General features: G+C 41.0%; 1 protein-coding gene across 1 annotated transcript in view; it reads left to right on the forward strand.

Moving 5' to 3' along the window:
* FBXO47 (F-box protein 47) overlaps window positions 1-16,788 on the forward strand; it is a 30,512-nt gene extending 13,724 nt beyond the window's left edge. The window contains exons 6-11 of the mRNA XM_030799484.1: window positions 3,054-3,162; window positions 8,430-8,606; window positions 9,815-9,961; window positions 10,631-10,773; window positions 14,475-14,634; window positions 15,916-16,788. Of these exons, the coding sequence (XP_030655344.1) occupies window positions 3,054-3,162; window positions 8,430-8,606; window positions 9,815-9,961; window positions 10,631-10,773; window positions 14,475-14,634; window positions 15,916-16,031 (852 nt within the window). The 3' untranslated portion in view covers window positions 16,032-16,788. The remainder of the gene's footprint in view (window positions 1-3,053; window positions 3,163-8,429; window positions 8,607-9,814; window positions 9,962-10,630; window positions 10,774-14,474; window positions 14,635-15,915) is intronic.
* The last annotated feature ends 4,881 nt before the right edge of the window (window positions 16,789-21,669 follow it).

Genomic DNA, 21,669 nt, shown 5'->3' on the forward strand with positions numbered 1-21,669 from the left:
GTATTTTTAGTAGAGACAGGGTTTCACCATGTTGGTCAGGCTGCTCTCGAACTCCTAACCTCAAGCAATCCACCCACCTTGGCCTCCCCAAGTGCTGAGATTACAGGCGTGAGCAACCACACCTGACAACATGTATTAACTAATTTAAATTTACAACAACCTTGTGAGGCAGGCACTGCACCCGTAAGAATCTTGCTGTGTTCAGCCTACCAGCCACCAACTCCTACTCATCCAGAGTTAAGTCCAGTTGAGTCCCAGGGTCTGAGCCCTCCTACTAGTCTTCTTCCAAGACAGATTTTTCTTATTTAATTTTGTTTTTTACTTATTTCTTTCTTTCTTTGGGACATGTAATACCTATGTATGTATTCTTGTACAATTCCAAGGGTACAAAATGTATAAAGTAAAAAGTTAGTTAGGCCGGGCGCGGTGGCTCACGCTTGTAATCCCAGCACTTTGGGAGGCCGAGGCGGGTGGATCACGAGGTCAGGAGATCAAGGCCATCCTGGCTAACGTGGTGAAACCCGTCTCTACTAAAAAATACAAAAAATTAGCCGGGCGTGGTGGCAGGCGCCTGTAGTCCCAGCTACTCAGGCGGCTGAGGCAGGAGAATGGCGTGAACCCAGGAGGCGGAGCTTGCAGTGAGCCGAGATTGCGCCACTGCACTCCAGCCTGGGTGACAGAGCGAGAATCCGTCTCAAAAAAAAAAAAAAAAAAAAGTTAGTCTCTCTCCTTGTCCACTGAGTTTCCTTCACCAGAAATAATCAGTTATCAGTTTCTTGTATGTCCTTCCACAGGGAATAATGTTAGTTTTTATTAATTAATTAATTTATTTATTTTTGAGGCAGAGTCTCGCTCTGTCACCCAGTCTGGAGTGCAGTGGCACGATCTTGGCTCACTGCAGCCTCCACCTCCCAGGTTCAAGCAATTCTCCTGCCTCAGCCTCCCAAGTAGGTGGGATTACAGGATGCGCTACCACAGCCAGCTAATTTTTGTATTTTTAGTAGAGATGAGGTTTTGCCATGTTGGTCAGGCTGGTCTCAAACTCCTGACCTCAGGTGATCTGCCCGACTCAGCCTCCCAAAGTGCTGAGATTACAGACGTTAGCCACCACGACTGGCCAGATTAATTTTTTTTTTTCTTTTTTGAGACGGAGTCTCGCTCTGTCACCCAGGCTGGAGTGCAGTGACACAATTTCACCTCACTGCAACCTTGGCCTCCCGGGTTCAAGTGATTCTCCTGCCTCAGCCTCCCAAGTAACTGGGATTACAGGGGCCTGCCACCACACCTAGCTATTGTGTATGTGTGTTTGTGTGTGGGGGGAGGGGGAGGTTTTTAATAGAGACAGGGTTTCACCATGTTGGCCAGGCTGGTTTCAAACTCCTGACCTCAAATGATCCACTTGCCTCGGCCTCCCAAAGTGCTGGGATTACAGGCATGAGCTGCTGTGCCCAGCCAATGAAAGTTTTTTGTTGTTCACATTCAAAAGTCATAAATAGCCAGGCACAGTTGCTCACACCTGTAATTCCAGCACTTTGGGAGGCTGAGGCAGGCCGATCACCTGAGGTCAGGAGTTCAAGACCGGTCTGGTCAACATGACAAAACCCCATCTCTACAAAAAAAAAAAAGCCGGGCGCGGTGGCTCACGCTTGTAATCCCAGCACTTTGGGAGGCCGAGGCGGGCGGATCGCGAGGTCAGGAGATTGAGACCACGGTGAAACCCCGTCTCTACTAAAAATACAAAAAAAATTAGCCGGGCGTGGTGGCGGGCGCCTGCAGTCCCAGCTACTCAGAGAGGCTGAGGCAGGAGAATGGCGTGAACCCGGGAGGCGGAGCTTGCAGTGAGCCGAGATGGCACCACTGCACTCCAGCCTGGGTGACACAGCGAGACTCCGTCTCAAAAAAAAAAAAAAAAAAAAAAAAAGTTATAAATAAATGCTCAGAATTGTCACATTGAAATTGTATCATTCTCATTTATAAGCAATATCATAAATGACAACTGGGGGGGGTCAAAGGGGTTCTACTCTAGTCTTAAAGCCACAGCATGGTTGTAAGTGAGATATCTAAACTGTGTTCAGGGTTTTAGTTATTTGCCTCACATTGTCAAAGTTCAGGATTCAGTACCATTTAAACCTTCTCAAACAAGCAAATAAAAAAGTTATCTCCGTCACACTCCAGCCTGGGCAACATAGTGAGATTCCATCTCAAAAAAAAAAAAAAAGGTTCTCTGAAAAGATACTTCCTTTCCAACCAAAAAGGAACTGGATTTTGGAGGTTTCCAAGTTTCGTTTATGTAAATTTGTTATTAATTTGATTGTTCCATAATGGGTAAAAATTGCCCATCACCTTGATCATGTGCTAAAAAGTTACACTCATAAGGCAGTAGTGACTTATGTTGTTTTTGTTTTGTTTTGTTTTGTTTTGTTTTTGAGACGGAGTCTCTCTCTGTTGCCCAGGTTGGAGTGCAGTGGTGCAATCTCGGCTCACCGCAACCTCCACTCAGGGATCAAGTGATTCTCCTGTCAGCCTCTCAAGTAGCTGGGACTACAGGTGCGCCCAGCTAATTTTTTGTATTTTTAGTAGGGACGGGGTTTCACCGTGTTAGCCAGGATGGTCTCAATCTCCTGACCTCGTGATCTGCACGCCTTGGCCTCCCAAAGTACTGAGATTACAGGTGTGAGCCACCGCGCCCGGCCTGTTTTGTTTGTTTGTTTTTTGTGACAGAGCTTTGCTCTTGTCACCCAGGCTGGAGTGCAATGGCATGATCTCGTCTCACCGCAACCTTTACCTCCCAGGTTCAAGCAATTCTGACTCAGCCTCTCGAGTAGCTGGGATTACAGGCACCCGCCACCACATCTGGCTAATTTTTGTACTTTTAGTAGAGACAAGGTTTTACTATGTTGTCCAGGCTGGTCTCAAACTCCTGACTCCAAGTGATCTGCCCACCTTGGCCTCCCAAAGTGTTGGGATTACAGGCATGAGCCACCATGCCTGGTGTGACTTATGTTTTGACTTGATAGTTTGAATATCCACAATGTTTTCTTTATTTTCCTCAGGCCTTAACAGCAGGTTGGGATGAACTTGAGTGCCATCGCGTTTATAATTTCTTATGTGAACTGACTAATCTCTGCCGCAAGATGCAAATGGCTGTCTGCAGCAAACCAGGTAAAAAACTGTAATTTGCATATAATATACAGAGATTAAAATAGAAAAAATAAACAGAGTTTTAAAAATGTAATTAAAAGTAATTTGGGCCAGGTGTGGTGGCTCATGCCTAAAATCCCAGCACTTTGGGAAGCCAAGGTGAGAGGATCACTTGAGTCCAGAAGTTCAAGAGCAGCCTAGGCAACATAGCGAGACCTTGTCTCTACAAAAATTAAAAAATTATCCGGGCATGGTGGTGTATGCCTGTGGTCCCAGCTACTCAGGAGGCTGAGGTGAAAGGATCACTTGACCCTGGGAGGTCGAGGCTGCAGTGAGCTGTGATTGCACCACTGCACTCAACCTGAGCAACAGAGTGTGTCTCTGTCTCGATAAATAAATAAATAGTGGGCCAGGTGCTGTGGCTCACAACTGCAATCCCAACATTTTGGGAAGCCAAGGCAGAAAGATCACTTGAGGTCAGGAGTTCAAGACCAGCCTGGGCAATGTAGCAGACCTCGTCTCTACAAAAAATTAGCCAGCCATGATGGCATGTACCTATAGTCCCAGCTACTCAGGAGGCTGAGGTGGGAGGATAGCTTGAGCCCGCTAGATTGAGGCTGTAGTGAGCCAAGATCAAGTAACTGCACTCCAGCCTAGGCAACAGAGACCCCTTTTCAAAAAAAAATAAAATAAAATAAATTGTGGCATACATATATAGTAAAAGGACAAAGAAATGTAAGGGAATGATAAATATCACATAAGACAGTGAGGCAAAAAGCAGTATGAGATTGGAGAAAGAGGGCTTCAACTGTATTGATGACATTTTATTCCTTAAGCCAGCTGGTAGATACAAAGGAGCTCATTATAGCATCCTGTAAACCTCTCTATATACCAGAAATATTTCATATTTTTAAATTATAGAACCTTATATCGAGCTGTTTCCCTCTGAGAAACTCCCACAATATGCACAAGGAGACATGCATATGAATGGTCATTGCAGGCAGAGGGCAGTGGCTCATGCTTGTAATCTCAGCACTTTAGGAGGCTGAAGTGGGAGGATTACTTGAGCCTAGGAGTTAGAGACCAGCCTGGGCGACATAGCAAGATCCCCATCTCCAAAAAAAAAAAAAAAAAAATTAGGTGGGCATGATCCAGTCACTGTACTCCAGCCTGGATGACAGAGGAGGCCCTCCGTCTCAGAAAAAAAAAAACAAAACAAACAATAAAGACCAGGTGAATGGATAAACAAAATGTGGTATATGCTGCAACATGGATGAACCTTGAAAACATTATGCTAAGTGAGAGAAGCCAGGAACACAAGGACAAATATTACATGATTCTACTTACATGAGATACCTAGAATGGGCAAATTCATAGAGACAGAAAGTAGATTTGAGGTTACCAGGAGCTGAGGGGAGGGGGGAGTAGGGAGTTATTGCTTAATGGTTACAGAGTTTGTGTTTGAGATGATGAAAAACTTTTGGAAATAGACAGTGTGGTGGTTGAACAACAGTGTAAATATAAATGATGCCACTGAATTGCATACTTAAAAATGGTTAGAATGGCAAATTTTATGTGATCTATATTTTACCAGAAATAAGAAAATTAATAATATACTATAAACCATTGAATTGCACACTTTAAATGGTTGAATTGTATGGTACATAAATTATATTTCAATAAAGCTGTCATAAGAAAACAGTGATAGGCTGGGCAAGATGGCTCACACCTGTAATCTCAGCTACTCAGGAGGCTGAAGTGGATCACTTGAGCCCCTGAAGGTTGAGGCTGCAGTGAGCCATGACTGCTCTACAGTATTCTAGCATGGGCAACAGAGTGAGACACTGTCTCAGAAAAGCAAAGAAATAGTAATATACCATTTCATATTCCATTAGGATGGCTAGAATCAGAAAGTTCGATTTAGATAATAAGTGTTAGTTAGAATGTGACAAAAATCCTCATATATTGCTGGCGGGAATGTAAAATGGTGCAGTCACTTTGCAAAATAGTCTGACAGTTTCTCACATGATTAAACATAGAGTTATATGATCCATCAATTTCACCTCTAGGTATATAGCCCCAGGAGAAATGAAAGCATATGACCACACAGAAACTTGTGCATGAATGGTTTTGTTGTTGTTTTGTTTTGTTTTGTTTTGAGACAGGGTCTGGCTCTATCACCCAGGCTGAAGTGCAGAGGTATGATCTTGGCTCACTGCAACCTCCACTTCCTGGGCTCAAGCAATCCTCCAACCTCAGCCTCCCGAGTAGCTGGGACTACAGGCACATACCACCATGCCCAGCTGATTTTTCTGGTATTTTTTATAGAGATAGGGTTTCACCATGTTGTCCAGCCTGGTCTCAAACTTCTGGGCTCAAGTGATCTGCCTGTCTCAGCCTCCCAAAGTGCTGGGATTATAGGCATGAGCCACCATGCCTGGCCTACATGAATGTTAATAGCAGCATTATTCATAGTAGCCAAAAGATGGAAACATTTCAGATGTCCATCAGTGGGTCAATAGATAAACAAAATGTAGTAGTACATCCATACCATAGAATATTATTTGGCCATTAAAAAGAATGAAGTGCTGTGGGAGTTGGGGGAGGGAGAACATCAGGAAGAATAGCTAATAGATGCTGGGCTTAATATCTAGGTGATGGGGGCAAGGGAAGGGATAATATTAGGAGAAATACCTAATGTAGATGGTGGGTTGATAGGTGCAGCAATCCACCATGGCACATGTATACCTATGTAACAAACCTGCACGTTATGCCCATGTATCCCAGAACTTAAAGTATAATAAAAATAAACCAATAAATATCTAAGTGATGGGATGATCTGTGCAGCAAACTATCATGGTACACGTTTACCTGTGTAACCTGCACATCTTGCACATGTACCTCTGAACTTAAAAGTTGAAGGAAAAAAAAAGAATGAAGTGCTGATACATGCTACAACATGGATGAACCTTGAAAACACTGTATTAGGTGAAATAAGCCAGTCACAAAATGCCACATACTATATGATTTCATTCCTATAAAAATCCAGAATAGGGGAAGGGCGTGGTGGCTCACACCTGTAATCCCAGCACTTTGGGAGGCCGAGGCAGGTGGATCACCTGAGGTCAAGAGTTCGACACCAGCCTGGCCAACATGGCAAAACCCCATGTCTACTAAAAATACAAAAAAATTAGCCAGGCATGGTGAGGAGCACCTGTGATCCCAGATACTCAGGAGGCTGAGACAGGAGCATTGCTTGAACCCGGGAGACAGAGGTTGCAGTGAGCTGAGACGCACCACTGCACTCCAGCCTGGGTGACGAGCAAGACTCTTGTCTCAAAAAAAAAAAAAAAAATCCAGAATAGGGAAATCCATGGAGATGGAAAGTAGAATATTGGTTGCTTAGGGCTGGGGGTGGTAAAGGACAGAGAGATAACAGGATGATAGCAAAAAGAACAGGATGTCTTTTTGAAGTGACAAAAATGTTCTAAAATTGGCTGTGGTGATGGCTGCATGTATCGTGAATATACTAAAAACCATTGAATTGTACACTTTAAATGGGTAAATTGTATGGTATGTGATTTATATCTCAATAAAGCTTTTGAAAAAGTAGTCCTATGTTAATCTAAATGTTTAGTCCTATGTTAATCTAAATTTTTTTTTTTTTTTTTTTGGAGACAGATTCTGGCTCTGTCGCCCAGGCTAGAGTGCAGTGGTATGATCTCAGCTCACTGCAAGCTCTGCCGCCTGGGTTCACACCCATTCTTCTGCCTCAGCCTCCTGAGAAGCTGGGACTACAGGCGCCCGCCACCACACCCGGCTAATTTTTGTGTATTTTTAGTAGAGACGGGATTTCACCGTGTTAGCCAGGATGGTCTCGATCTGCTGACCTCATGATCTACCCGCCTCAGCCTCCCAAAGGGCTGGGATTATAGGCATGAGCCACCGCGCCCGGCCGTTAATTTAAAATTTTTATATCCGAGTGTGGTAACTCATGCTTTGTAATCTCAACACTTTGGGAGGCTAAGGTGGGAAGATCACTTGAGGCCAGGAGTTCAAAACCAGCCTGAACAATATAGTGAAACCTCTGTCGCTACAAAAAATAAAATTAGCCTGTGGTCCCAGCTACTAGGGAGGCTGAGGTGGGAGGATTGCTTGAGCTCAGGAGTTCAAGGTTGTAGTGAGCTATGATCAGTCACGCCACTGCACTCCAGCTTGGGTGACAGAGCAAGACCCCATATCTATCAACAACAGCAACATAACATTTTCTTTTTTTGTTGTTGTTGAGACAAAGTCTAGCTCTGTCACCCAGGCTGGAGTGCAGTGGTGAGATCTCAGCTCGCTGCCACCTCTGTCTCCCAGGTTCAAGTGATTCTCCTGTCTCAGCCTCCTGAGTAGCTGGGATCACAGGCATGTGCCACCACCGCTGCCTGCTAATTTATATATAAATATATATATATATATATATATTTTTTTTTTTTTTTTTTTTTGAGACGGAGTCTTGCTCTGTCACCGAGGCTGGAGTGCAGTGGCGCGATCTTGGCTCACTGCAAGCTCCACCTCCTGGGTTCACGCCATTCTCCTGCCTCAGCCTCCCAAGTAGCTGGGACTACAGGCGCCCACCATCACGCCTGGCTTATTTTTTGTATTTTTAGTAGAGACGGGGTTTCACCGTGTTAGCCAGGATGGTCTCGATCTCCTGACCTCGTGATCTGCCCGCCTCAGCCTCCCAAAGTGCTGGGATTACAGGCGTGAGCCACCGCACCCAGCCAATTTTTTGTATTTTTAGTAGAGACAGGGTTTCGCCATGTTGGCCAGGCTGGTCTTGAACTCCTGACCTCGAGTGATCCTCCCACCTCGGCTTCACAAAGTGCTGGCATTACAGACATGAGTCACTGCACCTGGCCATAAAATTTTCATAGAGGAAAATGAAGTGACACTTTCAGTACAAAGTATATTAATGATGTATGTCTTTGACCTTTCTCTGCATTTCTTTCTTTTTAAATCCAAAATTGTACAAGAGTCTGGTAAGCTTAAGCATGTCTTTTGATTGATTGACCCATTATTCAAAATATTGACTATAAATCAGGAAAGTAAGAGTAAGTAAGTAGATAGACAAATTATGAAGTTAGGGAAGTTTAAGAATAGATAATCTCTTGGTTACTTCCTGTTTAGAAACCTAGTTTACTATCACTAACCATAATGATTAATAAGTGGCTTTGATCACTATTCAATATGCACAGCAGCCTTTCTACGAAGAATGATTTACAATTCTTTTGTCTTCATAGGAAGTGCCCGAAAACTGGAATTAAGAATCAGACTCTTCTGTAGGAATGTCCTCCTTGATCATTGGACACATCGAAGTGATTCTGCTTTTTGGTTGACACGAATATTAAAACCATGGCCAATGGTGAATCAGGCAAGATTACTGTATATCATCTTTGGGCCAATATCTCCTCAAGATGGTGAGCACTCATTTTTCAGGGGTGTAACATAACTGGTTCATTATTTTTACTTTGGGAAGCATATATATATTTAGGAAGCATATATTATACCCACACACATATACATGCACGCATGCACACAGTGGTGCGATCATGCAACCTCCACCTCCCGGGTTCAAGCGATTCTCCTGCCTCAGCCTCCCAAGTAGCTGGGACTGCAGGTGCGTGCTACCACATCCAGCTAATTTTTTGTATTTTTTTTTTTTTTTAAACGGAGTCTTGCTCTGTCACCCAGGCTGGAGTGCAGTGGCGCAATCTTGGCTCACTGTGAGCTCTGATTCCCGGGTTCACACCATTCTCCTGCCTCAGCCACCCAAGTAGCTGGGACTACAGGCACCCACCACCACGCCTGGCTAATTTTTTGTATTTTTAGTAGAGATGGGGTTTCACCATGTTAGCCAGAATGGTCTCAATCTCCTGACCTTGTGATCCGCCTACCTCGGCCTCCCAAAGCGCTGGGATTACAGACGTGAGCCACCGCGCCTGGCCAAATTTTTGTATTTTTGGTAAAGATGGGGTTTCACCGTGTTATCCAGGATGGTCTCGATCTCCTGCAGGGTCCCACTTTGGTACCCAGGTTGCTCTCAAACTCATGGGCTCAAGTGATCCTCCCACCTTGGCCTTCCCAAGTGCTAGAATTACATACATGAGCCACTGTGCCTGGCCAAGAAGCGTACACACACACACACACACACACACATATATTTTTTTTTTGAGACAGAGTCTCGCTGTGTCACCCAGGCTGGAGTTCAGTGGCCCAATCTCCACTCACTGCAACCTCCGCCTCCCAGGTTCAAGCGATTCTCGTGCCTCAGCCTCCTGAGTAGCTGGGACTACAGGCGTGCACCACCATGCCTGGCTAATTTTTATATTTTTAGTAGAGATGGAGTTTCACCATATTGGCCAGGCTGGTCTCAAACTCCCTACCTCAAGTGATCCTCCTACCTCGGCCTCCTAAAGTGCTGGGATTACAGGCATGAGCCACTATGCCCAGCCAGAGACGTTCAAATCTATACTATTACCAGAATTGATTTCTTGTTTTGAAAGTTAAAATGAAAGTATCTTGTATAAGTAATGGGATTCCATTATACAATTCACTTTCCTTTTTAAACAAGTCTTTATCACAAAGCCAACTATTCTGTCATAGGCTCGTTTTTGTTTCAATTCAGGACAGGTGGTTTGGCAGAAAATGATAGAAGAACCGACAGATGAATTCAGTCTGAAAGGTTTGGCTGATGCCATTAAGTTACTATATGACGCTAACACTAAAGAGTGGACAGCAGATGATGTTATCAGTCTTGTAAATGAACTATCAGGTAAAAAATATATTTACTAACATAGAATAATAGAATTTATTGTTAAAATGCAGTTATAAAATTGTAAGGATAATTCTACAGGTAACAAATGATGTGCCTGTTGGAAATCACTGAATGCTCTAAAATATTTAAAGAGTTTGGCATTATGTTTGAAGAGAATGCATATAATCAACTTACTTTCCTTTGCTTGCCAATTTTATAATAAACATTTATTATTATTATTATTTGAAAGCCTCTTCGTTTAATTAGCTCAATTACTCCCATGTTGTAAATTCTCAGAAACACCCTCCTAGGTTCTGTAAGAAGCCCTCTTCTGTGAGTAAAGGAGAGGTGAAACAATTATTCCTATTCCTGCATAATCCTTTAGATTCTAAAGTTTACAAGGATGCTTTCCTTGCACAGGATTAGAACACTTTGCCTGCTGACCTATGTGTAGGAGAATTGCTTTGTTTATATTATTAGTACATTTGTAAGAGCCTCCATGACATGGAAATAACCTGTCTCTGACTGAATACCATAATTGGAAAACTAGAGCATTTTTTTCTGAGCATTTCCCTTGGCACTAATTGTATTTCCAATAAAGTGATAAAATATTGCATGTACTTAATGGTATTTACTATAGCTGTTGTGTGATTTCTCATTAAATAATGGTTCTTCCTCTAATAAAAGTGGTTCCCCGTGAGTGGCTTCTAGAGAATAATGCACGTCTCCTAATGCTAAGTGGAAACAACATCTGTTTCACTTTCATGGCTAGTAAAGCTGTGAATGGACAGACCATTGAACTGGCAAGGCTCATAGTCTTTTTGGCTTTGGTAAGTAAAAATAAGTTTTTCTCTAGCAAGTTTTTTAACACTACAATTGACCTACCAGGGAGCTGCCCTGAAGGAACTGAAATGTGAACAAAACATTTTGTAAAAATGAGTATTGAAGTATATATTTTTAATGTTTCTTTTTCAAAATATTAAAACATATGTTTTATTTTGTTTTGTTTCTTGAGACAATCTCACTCTTTTGTCCAGGCTGGAGTGCAGTGGTGCAATCTCGGCTCACTGCAACTTCCGCCTCCCGTGTTCAAGCAATTCTCCTGCCTCAGCCTCCTGAGTAGCTGGGACTAGAGGCATGCACCACTATGCCCCAGCTAATTTTTGTATTTTTAGTAGAGATGGGGTTTCATTATGCTGGCTAGGCTGGTCTCGAACTCCTGACCTCATGATCTGCCCGCCTTGGCCTCCCAAAGTGCTGGGATTACAGGTGTGAGCCACTGCACCTGGCCTAATATTAAAATATGTCATAAACTATAATACTTGGAATCATCCCTTCTATTAACCTCTCCCCACTTCAAGTCTGGATTTTCATTATACAGTTCTGCTAAGTTATATTCTTTTTAAAAAAATTCCATGTTAAAAAAAGCATCCTATTTGATTTACTTCAAAATAATCACTGTGGGGGTGGGTTGAGGAGAGGACTTGGGAGTAAATGGAGATAGAGTTGAAATAAGATTGATAATTATTGAAACTGGGAAATGAGTACTGGGAGTTTATTATATTATTCTCTCTAATTTTGTGTAGACAAAATGTTTCAAAATAAAAAGTCTTAAAAATATATTTAGGCTGGACAGGATGGCTCACACCTGTAAACCCAGCACTTTGAGAGGCTGAGACAGGAGGATCACTTGAGCCCAGGAGTTCAAGACTAGCCTGGGCAACATGGCAAAACCTGTCTCTACAAAAAAAATACAAAAATTAGCTGGGTGTGTTGGCAACATCTTTGGTCCCAGCTACTCAGGAGGCTGAGGTGGGAGGATTGATTGAGCCTGGGAGTTTAAGGTTACAGTGAACCAAAATTGTGCCACTGTACTCCAGTCTGGGCAACAGAACGAGACCCTCTCCCCTCTCACACACACACATGCACACACACACATACATATACACATACATACATATATATAAAATATTATATTTATTTAATATTCATTTAACACAAATTTGTATTGAGTGCTTACTATGGGCCATAAATTATGAGATTCTTGAGCCCAGGAGTTTGAGAGCAGCCTGGAAAACACAGCAAGACCCTGTCTCTACAATAAAAATGTTTAAAAATTGGCCGGGCATGATGGCTCCTGCCTTTAATCCCAGCACTTTAGGAGACTGAGGCAGGCAGATCACCTGAGGTCAGGGGTTCGAAACTAGCCTGGCCAATGTGGTGAAATGCTGACTCTACTAAAAATACAAAAATTAGCCAGGTGTGGTGGCAGGTGCCTGTAATCCCAGCTACTCGGGAGGCTGAGGCAGGAGAATCACTTGAGCCCGGCAAGCGGAGGTTGCAGTGAGCAGATCATGCCACCGCACTCCAGCCTAGGTGACACAGTGAGACGCTGTCTCAAAAAAAAAAAAATAAATAAATAATAAAAAATATAAAAATTTAAAAATTAGCCAGGAGTTGTGGCACGCATGCCTGTGAGCTCAGCTACTCAGGAGCTAACGTGGGAAGATCACTTGAGTCTAGGTGGTCAAGGCTGTAGTGAGCCAAGATAGCACCACTGCACTCTAGCCTGAGCAATAGAATGAAATCTGATCTCAAAAAATAAATTAATTAAATAAAAGGCTGAGTGCATTGGTTCATGTCTATAATCCCAGCTCTTTGGGAGGCTGAGCCCGGAGGATCACTTGAGGCCAGGAGTTCAAGACCATCCTGGGAAATATAGGGAAAGCCTCAATTCTACAAAACATAAAATAAAACTAGCTGGGTGTGGTGGTGTGTGCCTGTTGTCCTAGTTACTCAGAAGGCTGAGGCAGGAGGATCACTTGAGCCCAGGAGTTTGAAGCTGCAGTGAGCTATGGTCACGCCACTGCACTTCAGTCTGCATAGCAGAGGGAGACCCTGTCTCTAAAAAATAAATAAGTAAATGAATAAATAGGAGTTCACCAGGCAGATAGAGGGTGGCAGCAGATTATTCAAGGCAGAAGAAAAATGGGATCATGTGACTGTATTCAGGACACTGTAAGCAGTTCAGTATGATTTCTGAAGGGTAGAATCTGCCGAAGAGTAGCAGGAGGTGAGGTTAGAAGACATGAAGGGAGAGGCTAGGTAAGGAAGGGTTTTGTGGGCCATTCTGTGGAGCTTGAACCCATTTTCTAATAGGGAACTACTGAAAAGTTTTATGAAGGGGAGAGACATAATTGGCTTTGTGTTTTTGGCAGATCATTTTGGCAGCACTATAGCAAATGTAATGAAGAGAAAATCACTAGGGGTGGGGAAGCCTTCTCTAGAAAGCCTTCTCTGATTAACATGTCAATTCTGATCATGAAAGTTCTCTGAATTGCCTCTGATTTGTCTTCTCTATCTTCATTTACTATTAGTGTCCTTAAGCCACTGTATGTGTGGGGTAGGTCATCTCCCAAAATAGACTGCAAGCTCTTTGAAATCCAGTACTGTGTCACTTATTTCTTTCATAGTTCCTAGTACAGTACTTTACACATAATAAATAGTCAATAGATCTTTCCTATCACAGTGCTATTATTTAGTTACACTACTATACAGTTTATTTTAATAATATGCATTATTTATTTGGCTATGTGAGTTAAATTGGCAATTAAGGATGTTAGTAAAGAAACCTTGTACTTTTCAGTCAGTTTTAGCTAGGAACATGTAATCTTTAAATATTTATCTTTTCAATAATGAAGAAACAAATATTCCCTAAAATTCTCAAGATGGAAAGTCGACAATACCATAGAATTCTCTTGCTTATTGAAATTGCCCATTTGTCTGTCTCCCTCATTGGACTTCTTGAAAATAGAGCCATGTCTTTATGGTTTGTCATTCTATCTTCAGCCCCTAGCAGGTGTTCAATAAATGTTTATTGAATGAGTAAATGAGCAGAATTTTTTTTTCTATGTTCAGTAACTGTTTTCAATATATATATATATATATATATTTTTTTTTTTTTTTTTTTTGAGACGGAGTCTGGCTCTGTCCCCCAGGCTGGAGTGCAGTGGTATGGTCTCTGCTCACTGCATCCTCCGCCTCCTGAGTTCAAGTGATTCTCCTGCCTCAGCCTCCTGAGTAGGTGGGATTATAGGTGCTCACCACCATGTCTGGCTAATTTTTGTGTTTTAATAGAGACAGGGTTTCACCATGTTGGCCAGGCTGGTCTTGAACTCCTGACCTCAGGTGATCTGCCCACCTTGGCCTCCCAAAATTCTGGGATTACAGGCATGAGCCACCGTGCCTGGCCTGTTTTCAATATTAGTTATTTCATTAGTAAATAATATTCTATGATAATCTTAAATTAGGTTTGTATTTACTTCATACTTTTTTCCTATTAAAATTGTACCATTTGAAAGCAAAATAGTATTAGATACAAGAGCATTTCCCATGTATAGACTCAGTATGGTGTCAGGTATCATAAATTATGTAAAATCACAAACTATCATTGTTCATCATTGTTCACCATTTTCAAATTCTATAGCTTTCTTCACATGAAGGTTTACAATGCTTTATATGTCTAAATCAGGTGTGTGAGAAAGAACTATACTGCATGGATTGGACAGTTAAAATGATGCAAAAAGTCTGCAAAGTCTTTAGCACTCCAGTGGAAAGAAATAACTTCCTGCAGGATGTGGCAAATGCATTTGCATGTGTTATAATGGAAATGCTGCAATCAATTATGTCTGGTGAGTAGGAATGTACTTGGTGCATAGGTGTGCGTAAAAATGTGCTCTGGTCTCCACCTAAAACAGAGATATTTTTCTCTAACAGTCCAAGAATAGAAAAAAAAAAGCTATTTCTATGTTGACTTAAAAAAAAAAAAGCTAACAATAAATAGAGGGAGCAGACTTCTTGTTTGTTTGTTTTTCCTTGCAATATATTTAGTTCCTGGCTTTTGTCACTTTAAAAATCTAGTATTGGTTTTAATGGAGAATATAAAGTTGAAGAGTCTGCTTTGAAAGGAACCACTTTCAATTTTGCACAGCAAAAAAATTTAACTTGCTCACTTACCAACTGTCACTAGCATAAAAATATATTTGTAAATATTATTTTACAGCTTTATTAAGTAACCAACATGATAATTAACCCTATTTTACAGATAAGAAAACTAAGGCTTAGAGAAGTTACCTGACTTACTAAGGTCTCAAAGTTAGAAGCAATAAAGCATGGATGAGCATGCTTTTCTTCTGACTTCTAATCTACTGTTCTTATATAATTCCATGATTTCAGTAGTTAACTTGACTTAGTAAAGTCACTAACAAAAAGTCTTCTGTTTAAATATTACTAGGGAAGGCCGGGCGTGGTGGCTCATGCCTATAATCCCAGCACTTTGGGAGGCCGAGGCGGGCGGATCACAAGGTCAGGAGGTCGCGACCATCCTGGCTAACACGGTGAAACCCCGTCTCTACTAAAAATACAAAAAAATTAGCTGGGCGTGATGGCAGGCGCCTGTAGTCCCAGCTACTCGGGAGGCTGAGGCAGGAGAATCGCTTGAACCCGGGAGGCAGAGCTTGCAGTGAGCCAAGATTGTGCCACTGCACTCCAGCCTGGGCGACACAGGGAGACGCTGTCTCAAAAATAAATAAATAAATAAATATTACTAGGGAAAATTAGAACATCTTATGTTTCAAATAAATTATATATGTTTACGTATAAGGCGGGCGGATCACCTGAGGTCAGGAGTTTGAAACTAGCCTGGCCAACATGGAGAGACCTCGTCTCTACTAAAAATACAAAAATTAGCCATGTGGTGCATGCCTGTAATCCCAGCTACTCAGGAGGCTGAGGAAGGAGAATCGCTTGAACCCAGGAGGCAGAGGTTGCAGTGAGCCGAGATGGCACCACTGCATTCCAGCCTGACCAATAGAGGGAGACTCCATCTCAAAAATTAAATTAATTAATAAAATAAATTATATACTTAACATTTTAACTGTCATTTTCTTTTCCCTACTATGTATGGCATATAGGAGACCATGATGAAGATGACAGAAGCTTTTTGAATTTGTTCCATCTTGTACATGCTCAGGCTAACTTCCATAAGGAGGTCCTGTATTTGACCATGAATACTCCTCTGTCTACCTAAATCCTCAGAAAGCCTTGCCTTTAGAGAACCTCACTGAACAAACGATTAGAAGAGTGCTACTTTTTCACTCAAAAAATAGCATCCATGGGACTTTTTATCATCTAAGTAACCTAAGAATTCAAAAGCTGGATAGAATTTTAGAAGCAACTACTTACATCATTATCAATATAAAAATAACAGGCAGACTCAAGAATGTACTGAGATTTCTCTGGAAAACAAGGTCTGCCTCTCCAGGTTTTAGTCAACCTAACACCAAACCAAAATAGAATGTTAGCTGTTCAAGAATCTGGGACCAGCCAAACTGTATGTGTGCATTTTTGAAGCAAGAGAAAATTCCATTTTATAGTTAGACCCAAATTCACTAAATAGTGTGTATGTTCACTTTGTTTAAGTTGTATAGACATAGCTCAGAATGTTTTGTGAAGATTTGCAATATGGTGTTTTGGAATGTGTAGAATACAAATCACAGTTTTTACTACCTTCTTGGCATATGCTTACAAAGAACATTATATTTTGTTCATGTTTTACATGAACTAATGGATAAAAAACAAAGTATACATATGTGTCTATATATATATGTCTATATATATATACAGACACACACACAGAGACATATATTTCCTTCTTTAAGATAATCATACAAAAAGTCTATACATACAGGAAGGTATATGTTGTCTCAATACAATCAAATCATCTTTTACTGGGGATTCAAATAAAATGTAGCAAATAAGAGAAAAATAAAATGCAAGAAAATAGCCAGAATAATCTTTACAAATAGTTTTTACTTCTTCCTAAAGCTTTTCTCCCTATCTTAAAAAGTGAGATTTGGCTGGGCACAGTGGCTCACACCTGTAATCCCAACAATTTTGGAGGCTGAGGCAGGAGGATCCCTTGAGTCCAAGAGTTGGAGGCTGCAGTGAGTTATGATTGCACCATTGCACTCCAGCCTGGTGACAGAGTGAGACCCTGTTTCTTTTTTTTTTTTTTTTTTTTTTTTTTTTTGAGACGGAGTCTCGCTCTGTCGCCCAGGCTGGAGTGCAGTGGCGCTATCTCGGCTCACTGCGAGCTCCGCCTCCCGGGTTCACGCCATTCTCCTGCCTCAGCCTCTCTGAGTAGCTGGGACTACAGGCGCCCGCCACCACGCCCGGCTAATTTTTTTGTATTTTTAGTAGAGACGGGGTTTCACCGTGGTCTCGATTTCCTGACCTCGTGATCCACCCGCCTCGGTCTCCCAAAGTGCTGGGATTACAAGCGTGAGCCACCGCGCCTGGCCGAGACCCTGTTTCTAAACAAAACAAAACAAAACAAAAAAATGAGATTTGACAAAGGAAACTAAAAGTATGGGTGGTTTACAGCAGCCCATGAGAGAGTGGGGTTCGGTTCTCTTCACTCAAGTATATAGATTCCGAGAATCTGCAGGACTGTTTCAGCCTGACTAGCATCTGTCACTACTGCTTTTACTTTTACTATTAAAGTAGATAATAATAGTACTTGACAGGGCTGAAATAATGCTGGAGTCCTCCTGGATCTCCCATCCCATTTTTTTCTCCTTGGGTTTGAGCACTTTACTTCTGAAGACACATTGCTTCCACCTGGACTTGTCAGAGGCTGGCCTTCTTTACCCAAGCTCTTGATTTAACTCAACTTTGGAGCTGATGAAGGAAAGAAACACTAGAAGATATGGAAAGTATCTGCAGAAGTAGGGTGTAAATTGTGGGAAATTCTCTAATGTTTGGTAAGAGGGACTCAGTGAGAGATGAATAGGACTGAGGAAGAGTGAAAATTGTGGAGAAAATACAAATTGTGAAAACAGGATTTTATTGTATTTCAGTAGTAAAGGCACTCACCTTCATTTCTGGAGGGTGAGAAGTTTAACTGTCTTTCTTAGATGGATTTTCCAACTGTAATTCCATTGGTGGCAGGAATTTTTTTCTCCAATTTTTTATTAGCATATTTATGCAAAAACAAAGTTCTTGCTTTTATCCTGGTTTCATTTTCTTCTTCTCAATTTAATAATTCACCCTCAGTTGAATTATACATGGAATTGAATTATAAAGATTAAAAGTTGGCAGATATCAGAGTATAAAATACCTTAGTTTTTTCATTTTCCCCTCTCTTTTTTCCTATACATGCTTGCAAAAAGCATAGATCTATCAAAACATTGATTATTTGATTATTCCAAGTTAAGAATATACCTCTTCAACTATCTGTGAGGGAAAGAAAAAATAAGGAAAAAAAAGTAAAATATTTAAATATAAATAGTGAAATTTTTTTTTTTTTTTTTTTTGAGATGGAGTCTCACTCTGTTGCCCAGGCTGGAGTGCAGTGGTGTGATCTTGGCTCACTGCAACTTCTGCCTCTCTGCTTCATGCGATTCTTCTGCCTCAGCCTTCCCAGTAGCTGGGACTACAGATGTGTGCCACCATACCCGGCTAATTTTTTTGTATCATTAGTAGAGACAGGGTTTTGCCATGTTGGCCAGGCTGGTCTCAAACTCCTGACCTCAGGTTATCCACCTGCCTCAGCCTCCCAAAGTGCTAGGATTACAGGTGTAAGTCACCATGCCCAGCAATAGTGAATATTTTTAATATTTTACTAAACGGATTCTAGATTTCATTTCCTTAGAGAAAGGAATTTGGCATTGTAAAGTTTCCTTGAATTCCTTGAATTATCCCAGTCTCCACAGCAATTAGTTTTAGCAAGTTTACAAAAGAAGCATGTAAAACGTATTTGGTCTGGGTTTTGAATCTTCTTTATACACTTGAACTGACATGACTGCTGCTGTAATTAAAAAAAGCATTATTTATTTCATTATTCTCAATAATTGTGAGATTATTATATCATCCTTACCAAAAAATTGGAACATAAAAAGTTTGATTCATTCTTTGGGTGCAGGAAATAAACTGTGTCATTCTGCCACCAATAAAAAGCAAGCTGACAAATTGTCCATTCAATTGTTAAAACAGGCCGGGCACGGTGGCTCAAGCCTATAATTCCAGCACTTTGGGAGGCCGAGGCGGGCAGATCACGAGGTCAGGAGATCGAGACCATCCTGGCTAACACGGTGAAACCCCGTCTCTACTAAAAATACAAAAAATTAGCCGGGCGTGTTGGCAGGCACCTGTAGTCCCAGCTACTCGGGAGGCTGAGGCAGGAGAATGGCGTGAACCCAGGAGGCGGAGCTTGCAGTGAGCCGAGATTGCGCCACTGCACTCCAGCCTGGGCGACAGAGCGAGACTCCGTCTCAAAAAAAAAAAAAAGAAAAAAGAAAAAAAAATTGTTAAAACATATAAATAATATTTATGACCAAATTTGGAGTTTTTTCAATTCAGTGGTCCATTCTTTTTTGCCGAATACCTTTGTCATGAGGAATAAAGTGTAATGTCAAATTTTAAAGGGGAAATTAACTTTTAAAAGCATATGTTGTTATTACCATTATTAACAATGTTTAAGTGATGGTATAGACAGTCACATTGTCACAAAAAAAGAGCATTTGGAAAATGAATAGTTTAAAAACATTAGGAGACTGTCAATTTCTCACTAACTCTGGAACAGTCATAACAACATAACTATGTAAAGTACTAACAAGTCAGATAATTTAGCCTGTACTGTTTTTTAAAGTAGAAGATTGGCTGCTGGGTGCGGTGACTCACGCCTGTAATCCCAGCACTTTGGGAGGCCGAGGCGGCAGATCACAAGGTCAGGAGTTCGAGACAAGCCTGGCCAAGAGACCAGCCTAGCCAACGTGGTGAAACCCTGTCTCTACTAAAAATACAAAAATTAGCCCGACATGGTGGCGGGCGCCTGTAATAGCTAGCTGGGATGCTGAGGCAGGAGAATTGCTTGAACCCGGGAGGCGGAGGTTGCAGTGAGCCGAGATCACGCCATTGCACTCCAGCCTGGGCGACAGAGCAAGACTCCGACTCAAAAAAAAAAAGATTGGCTTAAATTAGCAGACCTGGGTGCCCAGCTCCTTTTTCCTTTTTGTAATGATTTCCTTAGCCTCCTTTGACTTTGATTTGTAGAATGATTTTTTACTCCCTGTAGAAGGCAAGTTCAATAACACATTATCTTTATTATTATGTCTACACACACCATGCACCATAATAGTACTAAGAAACTAATGATGCTATCTTCCTTAGAAACTAATTGAAAATGTACAACTTGTGATAAACTCTCTGTATCTTGTGAAACTATGAAACTTTAACACTTTTTTGGAGGATTCCTTCTCATGCCAATTATGAGATACCCAACAGAAGGTGCAGCTGGAAATACCATCTTATGTCAATGAATAAAAAACACTAACCTCTTTGTGATTATTACTAAAAGGTTAACCTCTTTATGCACATAGTACTCAATTGTATGATTTCAGATTTTTATGTCAATAAATATTGTGAAGGGTAAAAATAAGGCTATTACAAAAGCCTCTTTGGTTATTGGATATCTTACTAACAATGTGACTTCTGTAGCACTTCCACTAGCAGGTAACTGTGAAACCTGTAAGAAATCAGGATACGGACATATGCTCCTTGGTTTTTGAGGCATTACTAAGCTAGGAAAGGTGACCTGAAAGATAGCTGCATTGAACAGTCTTCTCCAGGTTAAAAAAGAAAAAAAATTCCAAAGGACTAAGATTGCATTCTTTTCATCAAGAAAACAAATATATTCCATTTAAGGGCAAGATTGAAAAAAAAAAAAGAAAAATATAACTCCAGAAAATTCCTCTAATAACTAGAGACTGAAAAAAGAATCCCACAAACCGCAACGATTTGGCCTTTGAAAGACTTAAATTAAAATAGTAATACTTGTAGACATTCCGAGATCACTTTCTTAAAGGTATGTATAACGAAAATATGCATTGCTATTTCAGAAGTATTATTTTTATGGTAAAATTTCTTTGATACTAAATATTTGATATTTGCTAAATTTTGTTTATTTACTATATTAATAAAACTATGTTAAAATTGAAAACATTCCATCTTGTTCAGAGTTTGTCATTATGCAAGTCATTGAGCTTTTTGTGAGGGAACTTATCTTCATTTAAGCTGTTAGTTACAGCTCTATCATGATCAAAAAAATGAAATGTCTTAATATAAATATTGTAATTAGCTGTATATTTATGTATGTGTATACTTACACTTAATATTAATATTGGCTGGGTGCGGTGGCTCACGCCTGTAATCCCAGCACTTTGGGAGGCCGAGGCGGGTGGGTCACGAGGTCAGGAGATCAAGACCACAGTGAAACCCCATCTCTACTAAAAATACAAAAAAATTTAGCCAGGTGCGGTGATGGGCATCTGTAGTCCCAGCTACTCAGGAGGCTGAGGCAGGAGAATGGTGTGAACCCGGGAGGCGGAGCTTGCAGTGAGCCGAGATCGCGCCACTGCGCTCCAGCCTGGGCGACAGAGCAAGACTCCATCTCAAAAAAAAAAAATTAATATTAACATATAAAATTAAATAATTTCATTTACTAGCAATAATTCATAAACAATCTATAGAACAGTATTCTGCACTGTTCTGCTATTTAATTCAGTGATTAAATCCGTAAGCAATGAATATTCCAATTGCTGCTAAACTAGAAATGCTACAATTATCATAGCTTAATATCAGTTTCTTTTTTTTTTTTTTTTTTTGAG

The sequence above is a fragment of the Nomascus leucogenys genome, chromosome 19 (assembly GCF_006542625.1).
Source record: "Nomascus leucogenys isolate Asia chromosome 19, Asia_NLE_v1, whole genome shotgun sequence".
Taxonomy (NCBI): Eukaryota; Metazoa; Chordata; class Mammalia; order Primates; family Hylobatidae; genus Nomascus; species Nomascus leucogenys.